Source organism: Aythya ferina, assembly GCF_964211825.1.
Source record: "Aythya ferina genome assembly, chromosome: Z".
Taxonomy (NCBI): Eukaryota; Metazoa; Chordata; class Aves; order Anseriformes; family Anatidae; genus Aythya; species Aythya ferina.
Window position 1 is genome coordinate 53378579 of NC_140299.1, and position 15179 is coordinate 53393757.

Sequence of the window (15179 nt, forward strand, 5' to 3'; positions counted from 1 at the left end):
AACTGGCTGACCCAAGAGAACAAAATGCAGTGGAAAGTGGCCTTCTCATACTCCCTCCACGGCTGCAAGCCTTGTTTTCTTGACAAGCAAACTACAGGTAGGAACAAAGGTCAATTTTGCAGCTCCAGAACTGGCTTTCAGCTCTCACCTCATAATTTAGCTTAAATACACTATTTTCATCTGTTTTAATATTTACCTTTACTAAACAATGATATGCAGAGATTTTAAAGGTTATAAAAGGGCAAATGAAAGAAGTGCCTGCAAAATCCTGCAATAAGCATTAGGCCTCTACAGTAAAAGAACAGTCTTCTTATGCACTGTGCACGGTAAAAAAGCAAGCATCAAACATTTATTTCCCTGCTTTTTTTTCTGGTTTATTTTTACATGTTAGAATAAAGACAAAGTAGCATAAGCTCAAACAATCAAAATCTTACTTAGATTCAGAAGAGCTTATTCTGTGGTAAAGAGGTAATTCTGGATTTTATACGGCACACTAACCTGGGCACTGTGACAATTTTTACAACTCTTAGTCTGTTTTTTATGAGAAGCAATCGTTATTTCCTATTCTGTTCATGTTAATCCTTTGTATCTATACAATTCCAAGCTCATAGCTTTGACTAAATGTCTTAAAAAATACTTGTAGAACTGAGAGTTCATTGCTCGTGAAATCTGCACAATTCATGCTGTCATAGACACACAAATATTAGGGAAAATTAGAGTTTAACTATCACAAAATCCACAGGCATGAATAACTTGAATTATGAATGCTTTTTTTCCCCAACACCCAATTTACATGACTGTGCAGCAAGTGCAGCTATACCACTTAGTTGATAATATTAGAAGTTGAAAATACTTGCCTTATCTGTAAAGCTTCTTCTGCAATTGCTAATATTGTACTAACTCAGTCAAAAGCCCATGAAACAATGTCATATTCCAGCTTCTATATTCAGGAGATTGTTTCCTTGTCCTGTTTATTTACTTTTTAAAGATAATAATACTATAAAGATATAGTGTGTATTCTTTAATGGAGCATGACTTTCCCCTTCCTGCTGACAGACCCAATAACATTTTTCTATCTATTCAAAATCCCCTGTTACCTTTGCACATTTAAAGGACAAAAGTTTCTGGTTTTTTGGAAGCAACACAGTCATTATTAATCCAGATAGGCAGGGCTTTTTGCTATGCACCCATACAAGTTTTTGACTATCTCTAGTACATTGCTGTAAAGAGCCTACTCTGACTTTCAACTTGACCTGCACAAAAAAGGGAAAACAGACTTGCTCTAGTCCAAAGAGAAGGCTTTGGAAATTCTCCTGTTATTTTCTGCAAGGATGTGAAGAAAAGTAAAATACAGAATAGCTGAAATAATTTCTGTATGGAAAGATTCTTTGCCTTCAGAAAAAATCTGCCAATTATGAAATTAAAAATGCATTTCATATTATATACAATATAACATACTAATTGCAAGTAACAATAAATTAAAATACACTACAAATGGAATATAGTGAATACGTTGCATAACACATAGCACATAATAAATAATCATACATAATACTTTTTTGCCAATATTTTTGATAGGTATATAATTCTTGCTCTTCCTCTACCTTGTACACTGCCTGCATTTAGAAATGCACATCTGCAGATTGGAATCTAAGAAACTAGGTGGTGGTAATAAACCAAATCAATTTGACCTCACTGATAGAAGTGCCAGCAAAGCATTCTTAAATTCATAAAACCTTTATAAGGTGCTAGCCATGTTTTATTATAAATGTTTTTATTTTAAACATAAGAAAGCAAAGTGCTGAAAAATCACTAGCATTAAAAATTGAAATAAATTTACCAAATAAAATTTAAAACAAAATGCCCATTTTTCCATCTAAAAACAGCTTTTCATGGAAAAAAAAAAAAAGAGAAAAAAGGCAGATGCTTCTTTTCAAAACTATTTTCATGACTAAGATGATCTACGAAAACCCATAAAGTATCAAGACACTTATATGTGCTTTGCTAAAACAAAAAAAATGAATTATATAATACATCAGTAAAGCCTAGAGAGTTTTTTTTAAATACCTAATTTTGCAGAAAGTGTAACTGCGTGTCAAGTGCTTTGAAATGTTTGGATTAGGTGACATATCAACTTTTCAAATATGCATATATAGCTACTTTCCTAAGCACTTTATTTTGGTATCTCCTACACACTGCTTAGTCCAAGTCACTTGGATTCTGAGACCTGCTCCAAGTCCAAGAAATAGGGAAAATCCTTAAATACAATGACGTTTCACCCCTCCGAAGTCAAAGACTGCAGGTGCAGCTCTGAAAGGTCTCCTCAAACCTAATCTTGTTTTTGAGGATACTTTCTTTCCTCTTGGTTTAAGCACCTCAGGTTCTCCTCATTTGGGTCCAAATATCTTACATTTTTAGTCACAGTTTGGAAGGCAGCATTAAAATCATTCAGAATTGCACCAGTCCATGAATAGTAAGCCTTCTGATTCACTGAGTTTCAAAATGTGTTCCAGAACAGATACTCATTTTAACCCAGTTCTACTCTTATTCTCTGAGACAGGGCACAAACACCAAACAAGTTCAATGCCTACTCATCAAATGCCAAGACTTATAGGCTATTTCAGATCCAGCTATTTTATCAAATTAACATCCAGGAGATTTTTAACAGCAGGCTTTTCTAAAGAGAGGCTTTTCTAAAGACACTAAGGGATAAAGTGATGCTAAAAGCTAAGTTTAATGAGGTAAGAAAATCCACCAAAACGTTATCTCATAGCTTAAAAAAAAAAAAGTTAAAGTAAAATATCTCAAATTTCAGTCAAATTGGTTCTTGCCTGCTCTTGGCAGCAGTGACTGAAAGACGATTTAGCATAAGGATTCTTTTAACACCCATTTCAAACACTCTGTCTGCAAAATTACATGTATGAGTCCATACAGAGCCAGCAAGATCTAGAATTGCATGGATGCAGCATCAGTCAAAGTAACAACTGAGGTTGGAGTTCCGATAAGCTCAATGATAGCTCTTAGTGTATTTAGGCATTAAAGTGAAATTACCCTAGTTTTCAACGTGGAATGTAGTTTCTCTCATTAAGGCTCAGATGAAAGGTTATTACCAATGATTTCCTGCTTTCCTTACTTGCCTTCCAGGCAGTAAAGACTGCATCTGTAAAGACTAATCGGCACATCTCTTCTGGGCACTTTGGCCACATTAGAAGTCATTGAGCAGCATCTTAGCAGTAGTAATCAACACACCGGTTTACTTCACTTCTCTGATGTGCCTATCTGTATTTTTGATGCAATTCAGCACTGATAGATGACCATGACATCCTTCACTACATAAAGAAACTCTTCAGGCTAACCACCATAACCACTGCAGTCTCAGAAGCAAATCAAGTTTCCTACTACTGAACAGCACTTTTACAAAATACACAGTGGTATACTTGCCAACACGTAAAAAAGTATTTATCACAAATACCTTCACTACCTTATTCATAACACTACAACTGACAAAAGAATACTCTGCTATAAATTTCTCTTTCTTGTCCAGTAAAAAACATTAACTCCTTTAGTTCATGCAGTTCTATGATTACAAGGTACAAATTTTGATGAAATTCTATCATATTTGTAACCCATACAGAAGCAGTCTAGTGTACTTCAGGACACACAGGGTAGGAAAGGTATAGGAAAGGGAACCCAGTATCAAAAACATCTAGAAGTTTCAATCTTCTAGATTTAAAGAAAAGTGGGACATTCAAGTGGAGTTCCATGACATAAAGCAAACTTCACTGCTTTGTGTCTCTGAGGAAAAATTAGATGATATTTTTCAGTGCAAAATGGCAAAACCTATTCTACCCTTATTTTATTTACTTTTAACTGATTTTTCCAACTTTGAATATGTTTGTGAAAACATATTCAGTGAAAAGCTGAACTTCTGCACACTGTGGGTACTCCAGCATACCTCCTGAATAGCTGTCATGACAACATGTTGAACCGACTCTTCCATCATCATTATGGTCTGAATGTACTCTGGAAAAAAAAAAAAAGAGCATTCTGGAATGTTACACACAAAACATAAGGTCAGAAGCTGTATCCTTCCCACAAACTGACTAGGTATCACAGATGACATAGAAATGCATAACTGCCAATTAAGTCCCACCTCAAAAAAATACACAAGACTTTATCACAAAATCTGATCAGATGTAAATCCAGGTGCACTGGAACACTGCAACACTGAAAAAAAGTAAATGATTATCATTTTTTTTTTTCCTTCTTGCAACTCTTTAAAGATGTAAATTCTGAAATTTACGTATAAATTCTACCTATACTCTTTTTTTTTTTTTTTTTTTTAAACTTTGTTACCGAACTATTCAGGCTACACAAGTACACAGTCCAAGGAGAGACTCTTCTTTTCTGTGAATTTAAGATTCATGTACTTTCTACAACATCCTCATTTCAAGTCATTTCCATACCTGTTCTTAGTTTCCGTTTTAATTTTTACGCTATATCACAACTAAATTCCCTCCACTTTACCCTCGCTCACCTGTACCTCCACGTGAGCTACTCTGTAAGTATTTTTGCAAAAAGAGACAATGGTTAGAATGACAAACTCTGATGTTTAGACAAAGTGAGGGATTTGTAATTTGCCCAGTATCGTATGGTGTCCAGTCAGAGATGATCACCTTTACATGCCACCTACATCCTTTGCCAAAGAGGAAGATGTTGGGGATCAGTCACCTCAAACTGATTAATCGTGTAATGCCAATTTTCATTCAAAACACATAACTAGACTGCTCAGATATTTTGATTATTTATGCTCTTACTCTATCAGTCTGAACATTAAAAGAAATACTGGAATAAGATATACTTCTCACTTGAAGATGCCAAATTATCACCAAAAGGAAGAAAGAATCTTACATAAGACAGAAAAGACAGACGGTCTAATAAAGGAGTTATTTATGCACTTGTGGAAGAAAATCACCTCTACTTTAATTAATAGGTTAGCCAGACTGTCTCCTGATCAAGGAAAGTATAAAAGCAATTTCATAGTAAGAGATAAAAGTAATTTAGACACCTGAGAAAACTAGAACAGGTCAATTAGTTTAAAAAGCTAAGATGCAATACGCAAGAGGAAGACAAAAGGTCTGAAAGATTAGCTGCCATTTTGCCAGAAAGGAAACTGCAACAAGTGAGATCACAAAGAGACAGATCTTCAATGCAACTTCAACGTAAATAAACAAACATCATTTTATTTATCCACCTGTGTATTTATTAACTATGTTTCTATGTTCCCTGCTTTATGTATTAAGAATAAATTGTGGTTGCTTTGTTATCATAACATGGCTTGAAATAAGTGTAATTTAAGGTAATTGGCTAACAATAAGACACACAGCAACACCCAAGGATATGGGTGGTTTAGAGCAAGAGATCTGGGACACTAACTAGTGTCTCCACTGTCCACTACATCCTCTGCAGCATCTGCAGGAAAAATGAAAGGGTCCCTATTTTAACTGTGCATGTCAGATAGACAGTTGATACCACAGGAGTCAAGAGAATCAGAATTGTCTTTCAGTGACTGCTGATATGGGATTCGATTGCCTAACGAGGGCCCTAAGTGCCATTTTGGATGTCCTTGATGCTTAGTCTTCAGCACCTGCTGAGAAGGCCATGGTCACCAGCAGTCATTACTCCTATTTGCCAATCTCATCAAAAACTCTTAGAAACTACAGCATCCCAGATCACATGAAACATAACTCAAAACAGCTTCCAGTCATAGTGATTGCTCTCTGTCATGCAATAAGAAGGTGACCGGAATGCATTCCTAAAACCATTCGTATTTTTTGATCCCTAACTACCCAGAGCTACCTCATAAATGGTGAAAGCATGGGCCCCAGAATTTTCCTTTTTGGAATTCCCTTTTAGCTCAGCAAACAAAAATTGAAACTACGTATGTTGATAGCAAAACCAGTTCCACAATTCAAGAGTGCAAAACTAGGGAAACAGTAGTTCTTATCTGTAGGACAAAATAATGTTATCACTTAAAAAAACGATACTTACTTGTCTCTAATGGCAACCTGAGAAATATCATTTTCCCCTAAGTGATTACACAGTAAGCTGGATTTTCATTCACTGTCTTGAAGCATACATGCTTTCAAAATGAAATACCTTGCTTCTGTTCACAATTCACAGCGCATCCCAAAATAAGCTGAAGCATTCTTCCAAGTTCTGCAGCATCAGCGTGCTCTCCAATCAGGTTAACATCAGGAAGCGTGAAGTCATTAATCTGTTGTCCCAGAATCTGCATAAAGACCCAGTACATACATGCCTGTATCACTACGCATACACAGGTCCACAAATTTCGACAGACAAACATGATCTGAAGTCAACAAGTGCTCACTTTTCACTTTAGTACGGTTTTCAATCCAACTTTAAAGCAAACAAAAATGTCTAACACCATTTTATATACAGACCTCCAAGAGGTAAGTCATCCATATTCTTTGGTACAACTAGTATTTGGTGAAACACAAACCCGTCCCAATAAGTAAGAAGCTAGTCATTTCAAACTTAGTTTAGTAAGATTTTTTTCCAGATAAGAAAGGTAACAAAGGCAGGCTCAAACATGATCAACAGCATGCAGGTAACTTTTTTTCAACAAAGCTTTCCATTAAAAAAGTCTAACACCTAAAAACATTTTAGCTAGCATAAAATATTATGTACAGGTCTTGTATTTCATACCACTGGAAAGGCAGAAATTAAGATATTTCACTTTTACAAAACATGTGTCTAGCACTGATGGATGACAAATGTAAGACTGTAAAACACTTGATCACTTGACCTCACACTTCCAGAAAATTCAAGCATATTTAGCAATTCCCAGAGCTAAAAAAAAAATAGTTTAATGGAAAAGAATTTAAGGTAGTAGTACAATATATAATTAAGCAGCCCACACACAGAAATAAAAAAAATACTGAAAAACAGAAAAAAGAAAACATGTGACTTATAATTAATGTAATCTGATTTATAATTAAGAAGGATTTACATTAATGATTGTCAGTAGAAGAAATTAAACAATTCTCTTAGATTGTTCTCCAAGAACTTTCAGGGGGTTGAAAATATGAATATGAAATGTGGAATTAAACACATCTCTGACACGTTAATTGCAGATAAAAAGAAACTGTCATCTCTTAAGCAGAGTGCAATAAAGAAACAATGACTACCAAGGGGATCAGTCATTTGTTTGCCGAATGCTCCTTTTGATTTAATACCTGAGAAAAACAGAAAAGCAAGTAAAGGTATTTACAAAAAACATGCAACAGATATATATGAAGACCACACAGAAATCAAGCCATTAAAAAGTTTCCCAGGGCTAGGGAGTTGTGGTTGGGTTTGTTCTTATTTTGTATTTTTGGGGGTCCTTTTTTTCTGGGTTTCTTTGTGTGTGTGGTTGTTTTATTATTATTAACAACCTCCTCAAAGAGTGAGAACCAATGCAACTGAAATCTTTGTATACTGTAAAGAACTCTGATATAATCTTGTATGAAGAGACTTCCTTTAGGTCCTTCTGGTGAGAAAACAATTCTATGAATGCATTAAGCACAACAGAAAATATTACCATTGTATATGGACTGTGATAACACAGTAAAACACAATATTCTTTGAATGATATAAGTCTGATAATGTGTTTACATATTGGCCTGTATTTCTGCAATTTCTTTCAAATTCAGTGCCAGATTAATATTAATAAGTGTATATCTCCTTTATACTTAAGGACAGTATACTTTCTGTTGAGAAAAAGCTGAAGAGGTGTATCAGCAGACATTATAAAGGAACCAAGCAAGTAAAGATGAAAATAGAGAATTCTGCAATAAACATGAGATACAATTATAATGCAATAAGAAAAACAATGAAATAAACATAAAAATGAATTCTGGAATAAATATCATGAGATGAAAATGGGCATTTTTCCTTTTTTTTTCCCAAATAAATATAAAAATACTGTAAAAATACTGTAAAAAATTGTTTTACAAAAGGAATAGAAGCTTAAATTCTAGAGCAGCAGAGTTCTGCAGCAAAATTACTGGGGCATCAGAAAGCATGCAAGCTATAAATAAGTACTTTTAACTTCTTGTTCTTCCTTTCTATAACTGACAAAGACAGCAATTTATGATAGCTATTGAAAGACTGTCCTACTGGATATGGTATGAATATTTAATTTTTTAAAAATCAGAAAAATTAGCTGAAAATCTTTGAAGTATCATTATGCTAATTCGGTAAAATTCTTTGCAATATAGATGTGAATATAGAAGACGACTGCTAGGAGGGGGAAATCAGGCTCAAGAGAAACATAACCAGGATTCATAGTAGAATCCAGATAATCCCCAATATCATTACAAGCATCGCATCAGCAGAAAAAGAAAAGAAACCAAACCAAATAAAGTTAAACGTATAAATTTGCGTACTTAATCAGGTCAAAACCTGCAGGCTTATCAAAGCAGTAAAGTTTTCACACTAGAAACTTAATCATCATAAATTCCAACTATCCAAAAAGAAGCTGGCATTGCTTTTGTCATAGTGATATTAATTTTCTGTAACATATTTATTTATTTCCAAAAATGGTCTGATATGAACCAGCTTTCTTTCTGAAGGACTGTATGGACCTGTGCTGTAGCACTTCTTGAAGAATTGCAGCTCATGGGAAGCATGTGCTGGAGCAGTTTGTGAGACTGTGCATGCCAGACCCAAGATGATGCAGAGGAAGGAGGAAGGAGGAGGAAGGAGTAGCAGAAACAAATCCTCATGCACTGACCACAACCTCCATCCCCTCCCTGTGCCCCTGTGCCACTTGGGGAAGATGACAGACAAGCCGAATCTGAAGTTGAGCCCAGGAAGACAGGAGGGTGTAAGGAAGTTGGTTTTAGTTTCTTTTTAATTCTCACTGCTCTGCTCTGTTATTACTGGTAATAAATTAGATTAATTTTAGCTAAATAGAGCCTGTTTTGATTGTGATTATAATTGGTGAATGATCTCTCCTTATCTCAATCTATATTTTTTCATTGTATTTTCTCTGCCGTCCTGCTGAAGAGAAAGAGTGAGCGAGCAGCCTGATGGCCAACCAAGGTCACCATCAATTTTCAAAATTAATTTCAGCTTGGACATCTGGCCACTTACTGAATCTGAACTTCTGAGCATAACATTTTTATTCAGAAAATGTTTCTTTTTAAAAAACTTACATTTATTAACAAATACCTTTCTCAAAGAAGTATTTCCAAGAAGCTAATACTTCGTTTGTTTTTTGAGGGACAAGCAATGTCCAGAACGTACAAGTTATGGATTTTGTGCTGCAGTCTGTACTAGTCAATTTGCTTCAAAACATCACTGAAGCTAAAAGCAAATTTCAACAGAAAATTCACCACTGAAAAATACTATTTTGTTTCTTCTCCAGAGTGGTTACTTTCTAAGTTTCATAACAGAGAACACCATGTGCAGACTAGCATCCCAGGATTAAAGTGATTGATTAAAAACATGTAATGTAAGGAGATGATAGAAATTCTCTTTCCTTACTCTCTTCAAAGAAAAGGGGGGAAAAAAAAAGATGCAGTTTTTAGTTGGAACAGAAGAGAAATGCTGAACAGAGGTACTGTTTAAGGCCATCATCAGAACATAGTCAGCAAAGACATCTGCTTGTATGACAGGATTTGCATGTCATATTCCTCTAAAAGCTCTTAGAGTGTTTGATAATGCAGGTAAGAAGTTTTAGAGCAGGCTAACACCAGAAAACAGGTCATGAAACACCCTGAGTCAAACATTTTTGAAGAAAATTCAGAAGTCAATGAATCAGTAGAATATAACTTCCATTAAATAGGTTAACTAAGATATTTACAAAAAGAACATAAATGTAGATTACTTTAAAATATTCATACCTCATGGTTGTAATCCAGTATCCCTTTTAAGATTTTCTTCAGGTTGCTTACCTATTTGACAAGAAGAGGAAGGAAATACAATAAATGCAAAGAATAAATTTCAAAAACATGATCATAAAGCAGGCAATCACAGAAGAATCACATTAAAGAATCATACAGTTGCATCAATTTGCATGATGAGAATTTCTGTTTAAATAGTTTAAATTAGAATTATGGAAAGTATACAACAGTCCCTTGTGATCAGACTGCTAGACCTGATCTCATGTCTTTACGAATTCACATAACCCATTTAAGTTTATGAAGATCAGCACATGTTCTCAGATGGCCTCTAGATCAGACTCTAAAGCATCAAGTTTATCTTAGTGTGTGTGTATATATACATTATATATATATATATATATATTTAGGAATTTTAGTGTATATATATTATATGTATGTATATATGTGTGTTTTTACCTGTAAGTCGAAACATTCTTTTTCTTCCTTCTTGTCATAAAGTATGCTAGTGATTTACAGTTTGTAGAAGTAAACCTTTTCTTCCAAACCAAAACCAGCTACTGCTTGATATCATCCTTTATACCAAACCTATTTAAGGCTAACTTATTAGCATTCTCACTAATTAATCCTCCTGTTTTTCCATTTTTGTTTGATCCCCCCTAACCCAGTTCTTCACAATCAAATGTCTGTCTTACAGTGTCAAGGCAAAATTTGCATTTCTTAGCAATGCCTTCCGTGCCAAACAAAGATAGTTTTTGTTCCACTTTTATAATCAATGACATCAGCTACGCGTCTCCTGCTGTACAGGATCTGTACCACAGCTCTTCAGCTCCCTTTCTGGCAAAACAAAACAACAACAAAAAACACAAACCATACTACCCACAACTTAGAACAAGTCTCTAAGATAGAAACTGTGCAAAAAATAAATAAAATGGCCAATGGATCTCATAGGTGACGCTTAGAAAAGACATCTTTTTTGAAAATAACTGTGACGGATTCCCACCAACTGATATAGAATCCCAACAATCTACATAAGCAAGAAATTTAGATAACAGAAGCAGTGCGTTTGTCTCCTATGACAGGAAGTCCATAAACGGGTTCTATAAAGACTAAGCAGAAATGAGAGGATGGTTAGAGAACTGAGTAATCACTTCCCAGTTCTATTCGTCTTATCTTAGACACAAGTAGGGTAAGAATTAGGATTCAAACTAGGATTTGTAAACTGATGTTGCTGACAATAGTAGCCAAAGTGGCAAATCATGACACTATAATGGAGGGAGGGGAAAAAAAAAATCAAAACAAAACTCTCAAATCCCAGCCACCTTAAAACTGCCAGTTACGTATGTACATGTATTTTTTATTATTCTGAAAATATCCAATAAGGAACTTCTGGCAGTGGACAGAATCTACCTACCTTCCAAAAGGCCTAAGAAAACATTGCAGAAAGCAGTTTGGAGGCATGATTGAAGCCCAATGACAGACTCAACACTCCAACAGTCAGCAGACAAAATGAAGTGATGAAAGAAAAATGCAGTTCTTTTTCTGGAGGAAACTCAACAAAGGAACAGGCTACAGATGTTAACACTTAATGCATCTCTAAAATCTACAATAACATCCTAGCTGTCCGCCCAAAAGCAATCACCACCATCTTTCAAGGGCTATGAATGATCATAACCGAAGTCTGCAACAGATTTAAGATTTTAAAGGAATATAAATCATTTGATTTTTATATCAAATCACCATAACAAATACTGCACTGATTGGAATGTAATTTTCATAATTGATTCATTAAAATCTTCCAGCTTGTAATTTACCTGCATCTGCTGCAGAAACCCAAGGGCCATGCTGTAGAATTTAAGTCCAGTTTACCGATGAGAACATTGTGAGGAACCTTGAACTTGAACATAATCCCAGAAATGAGAAACAAAATAGAATGTACTAGCCTAGAAAATACCTGTTTTTTCCCCTTTCCTTGTGAGCATTGTTTGAATTAAAATCCCTTAAAAACAAAGAGTTATCTTCCTCCACGTAACTTTCATAGAACTTAGAGCTGAGATGCTGGAACAAAATCAGTATTGATCAAAATCTGTCAAGAAAAATACCATATAGGACAGCATCTTCAGAAAAAGAAAACAGCAAATAAACTGAAATAATCTTGTCTTTGAGGTCCTACTTTTTTTTTTTTTTTTATCAAACATTGTCAATCAGCAGTACTGGGATAACTTGCCTTCAGGAGTTAACTGCACCATCTTTGTATTCAGAGCACAATCAGACAATTATAAAGCTAAAGCAGCATATTTATAGACTGCCTTAAACTTAACAACGACCTTCACTATTACTAGGGGAGTTCTCTTTCACTAGTGTGCAGTGAATACACTTAGATGGTTCTACTGCCAGTGGCAGAGAATCATCATGGGAAATTACCACAAATGTTGTCTGTTTTGAGATTCAGCTCAGAGGACCAATTACCATTTTCCAGGTCATAGCATAAACTCTTACAAGGAAGACTTCAAATAGAGATGAATGAAAATGAACAACAGATGTAACAGAGAAAAGCACAGGAAATTGTTAAAGACAACTGATTACATATAGAATTCTAAACCACAGCAGGTGATGGTTAATCAGATGTTTTTGTCTTTTTCTTAAGCACATGGAAAAAAAAAACAACACTACAACCAGTTAACAAAGACCATTAAGTCATGCAATGGCAGAACACAACAGATACAATTTCCAATGTGGATCATGACTAGAAAGTGCTCTATAATCCTTTGGAGATAAGCCCATGAGCACATGGGATCCCTATTTGGTTGTACCAGCAACCTGACCTCTTCCTTTTCTATACATAGCACATATACTACCCTCCCAACCCCTTTCATAATCCTTTCTGCACATCCATAACCACTTGGAAAAGACATGAAACCTACTAAAAAAATAGTAACATCTACACTTTATTACACTGCTAAAGCACTTACAACTCACAATTGATTTTTTCTAGATGAATCTCTATTCATTTTCAACATCATCTCAATTCATTTTCAGTATCTTTTCCATCCATCATTCCCCTTCTTCAGAGTTGTGGTGAACAGAGTTAAATCCAGTTGGAGACCAGTCACTAGTGGCATCCCCCAGGGCTCGGTACTGGGGTCATTTCTTTTCAATATCTTTATCAATGATGTGGATGAGGGGATCAAGTGCACCCTCAGTAAGTTTGCACCAAGTTAGACATGAGTTTTGATCTGCTCGAGGGCAGGAAGGCTCTGCAGGAGGATCTGGATAGGCTGCACCGATGGGCTGAGGTCAACTGCATGAAGTTCAACAAGGCCAAGTGCCGGGTCCTGCACCTGGGGCGCAATAACCCCAAGCAGAGCTACAGGCTGGGAGAGGAATGGTTGGAGAGCTGCCAGGCAGAGAAGGACCTGGGAGTGATGGTGGATAGTCGGCTGAATATGAGCCAGCAGTGTGCTCAGGTGGCCAAGAAGGCCAATGGCATCCTGGCTTGTATCACGAACAGCGTGACCAGCAGGGCTAGGGAGGTGATCGTCCCCCTGTACTCAGCTCTGGTGAGGCCGCACCTCGAGTACTGTGTTCAGTTTTGGGCCCCTCGCTACAGGAGGGACATCGAGGTGCTTGAGCGGGTGCAGAGAAGGACGACGAAGCTGGTGAGGGGCCTGGAGAACAAGTCCTACGAGGAGCGGCTGAGGGAGCTGGGGGTGTTTCATGTGGAGAAAAGGCTCAGGGGAGACCTTATTGCTCTCTACAATTACCTTAAAGGATGTTGTATCAACATTGGGATGTGGCTCTTCTCCCAAGCACCAAGTGACAAGGGTAAATGGCCTCAAATTGCACCAGAGGAGGTTTAGGTTGGATATTAGGAGAAATTTCTTCACTGAAAGAAATTTCTTTACTGAAAGGGCTGTGTGGCATTGGGATAGGCTGCCCAGGGAGGTGGTTGAGGCAGCATCCCTGGAGGTCTTCAGGAAACATGTAGATGTAGATCTTAGTAGCATGGTTTAGTAGTGGACTTGGCAGTACAAGGTTAAATGTTTGTCTAGATGATATTAAAGGTCTTGTCTGTAATGATATTATTAAAGGTCTTTTCGATATTGATATAATGATTCTATATTTCTATGCTGATTCTAAGATTCTACATAGTTAGCACACACTATGTAATTAGACTGACCCTTACTCTAGAGCATTAACCTGATAAACGGACTAGAATGAAAGCAGATATGATTTGGCTTGGGTTATTGAAGACAACACATGATCTGGCACAGTAAACCTTAATGCAGGGGGGGGGGGTTGGGGCTGCTCTGAATTTTTTTCTCACCCGTCATATGAAATCTCTATTTTTATTTAATTGCAGCTCAAACACCAATTCCATATTGAGGGTCTGTAAGAATAGTTTGTCTAGATTGCTCTCTTTATGAATATACCAGAGCAACAAAAGGAAAGCTTAATGTAATGGACAGCAGAAATGCTCTTCAGCTTGTGGTGACTGACAAAAAGGGACCAGGGGTTATGTAACCACTTGTTCACTCTAACATTTTGACAGCCAGTCAAATGGCTGTCAAACAGACACTTCTCATTTTTCCATTTACCCTTTTATCATATGCATGATTGAAATCCTGCTTGTACTGAATACCCTGTGTAAATTAACTTATCCTTGTACATTTCAGGTACTCAGCTGTCTAAACGGGAACCCCAGTGTTGAAATGTTATTCTACAGTATCTTTCCTGGGTAATTATGCATAGACCTATTTCCCTTCCTACAGGTTATAATTAACAACCTTATAACCTCTGGAAGTGTTGCTAGGACAGGCTTGCAGTGATGAGAAAACTCTTACTCATTCAGCTTCAGGTATATGACTAATTTAAGTGCAGCCAAGAAGAGTACACAAATTAAAAAAAAAAAAAAAAAAAGACTGTGTATGCGTAGTTCCCATTACATTAGGTTTCTGCTCTGAACTGCATTCTGTCTCTTCACTATTATAAATGGGGCCTAGAGAGAGGCTGTACTACAAGCTTTGGAGTTATCCCCCTCCAACCTGTCTTCTGCAAAAAGAAATACCAGGAAGAACACATACAGACACATCCTCAAGTTAAATGGAAAAAAAAAAAAAATCATTAAAAGGTGGCTCTGAACAAACAGTATTCCCGCATTAAACTTATATTCAGAGACATTGCTGACTTAGGAACTAAGGATATACAAAAGAAAAGAATTAAATGTATCAGCTGCTAAGTATCTTTTTTGACAGAAATACATGCTGG

The 15179-nt window shown here is 36.2% G+C and overlaps 1 protein-coding gene across 4 annotated transcripts in view; it reads right to left on the reverse strand.

Moving 5' to 3' along the window:
* HOOK3 (hook microtubule tethering protein 3) overlaps nt 1-15179 on the reverse strand; it is an 87794-nt gene that overhangs the window by 45083 nt on the left and 27532 nt on the right. For all 4 annotated transcript variants that reach the window (XR_014687239.1, XM_084504333.1, XM_084504331.1 and 1 more), the window contains exons 4-6: nt 9915-9965; nt 6160-6292; nt 3956-4023 (exon numbers count right to left, since the gene is read on the reverse strand). Coding sequence is in view for 3 of the 4 variants with exons in the window: in XM_084504333.1 (XP_084360459.1) it covers nt 3956-4023; nt 6160-6292; nt 9915-9965 (252 nt within the window). In the remaining variant the exon portion in view is untranslated. The remainder of the gene's footprint in view (nt 1-3955; nt 4024-6159; nt 6293-9914; nt 9966-15179) is intronic.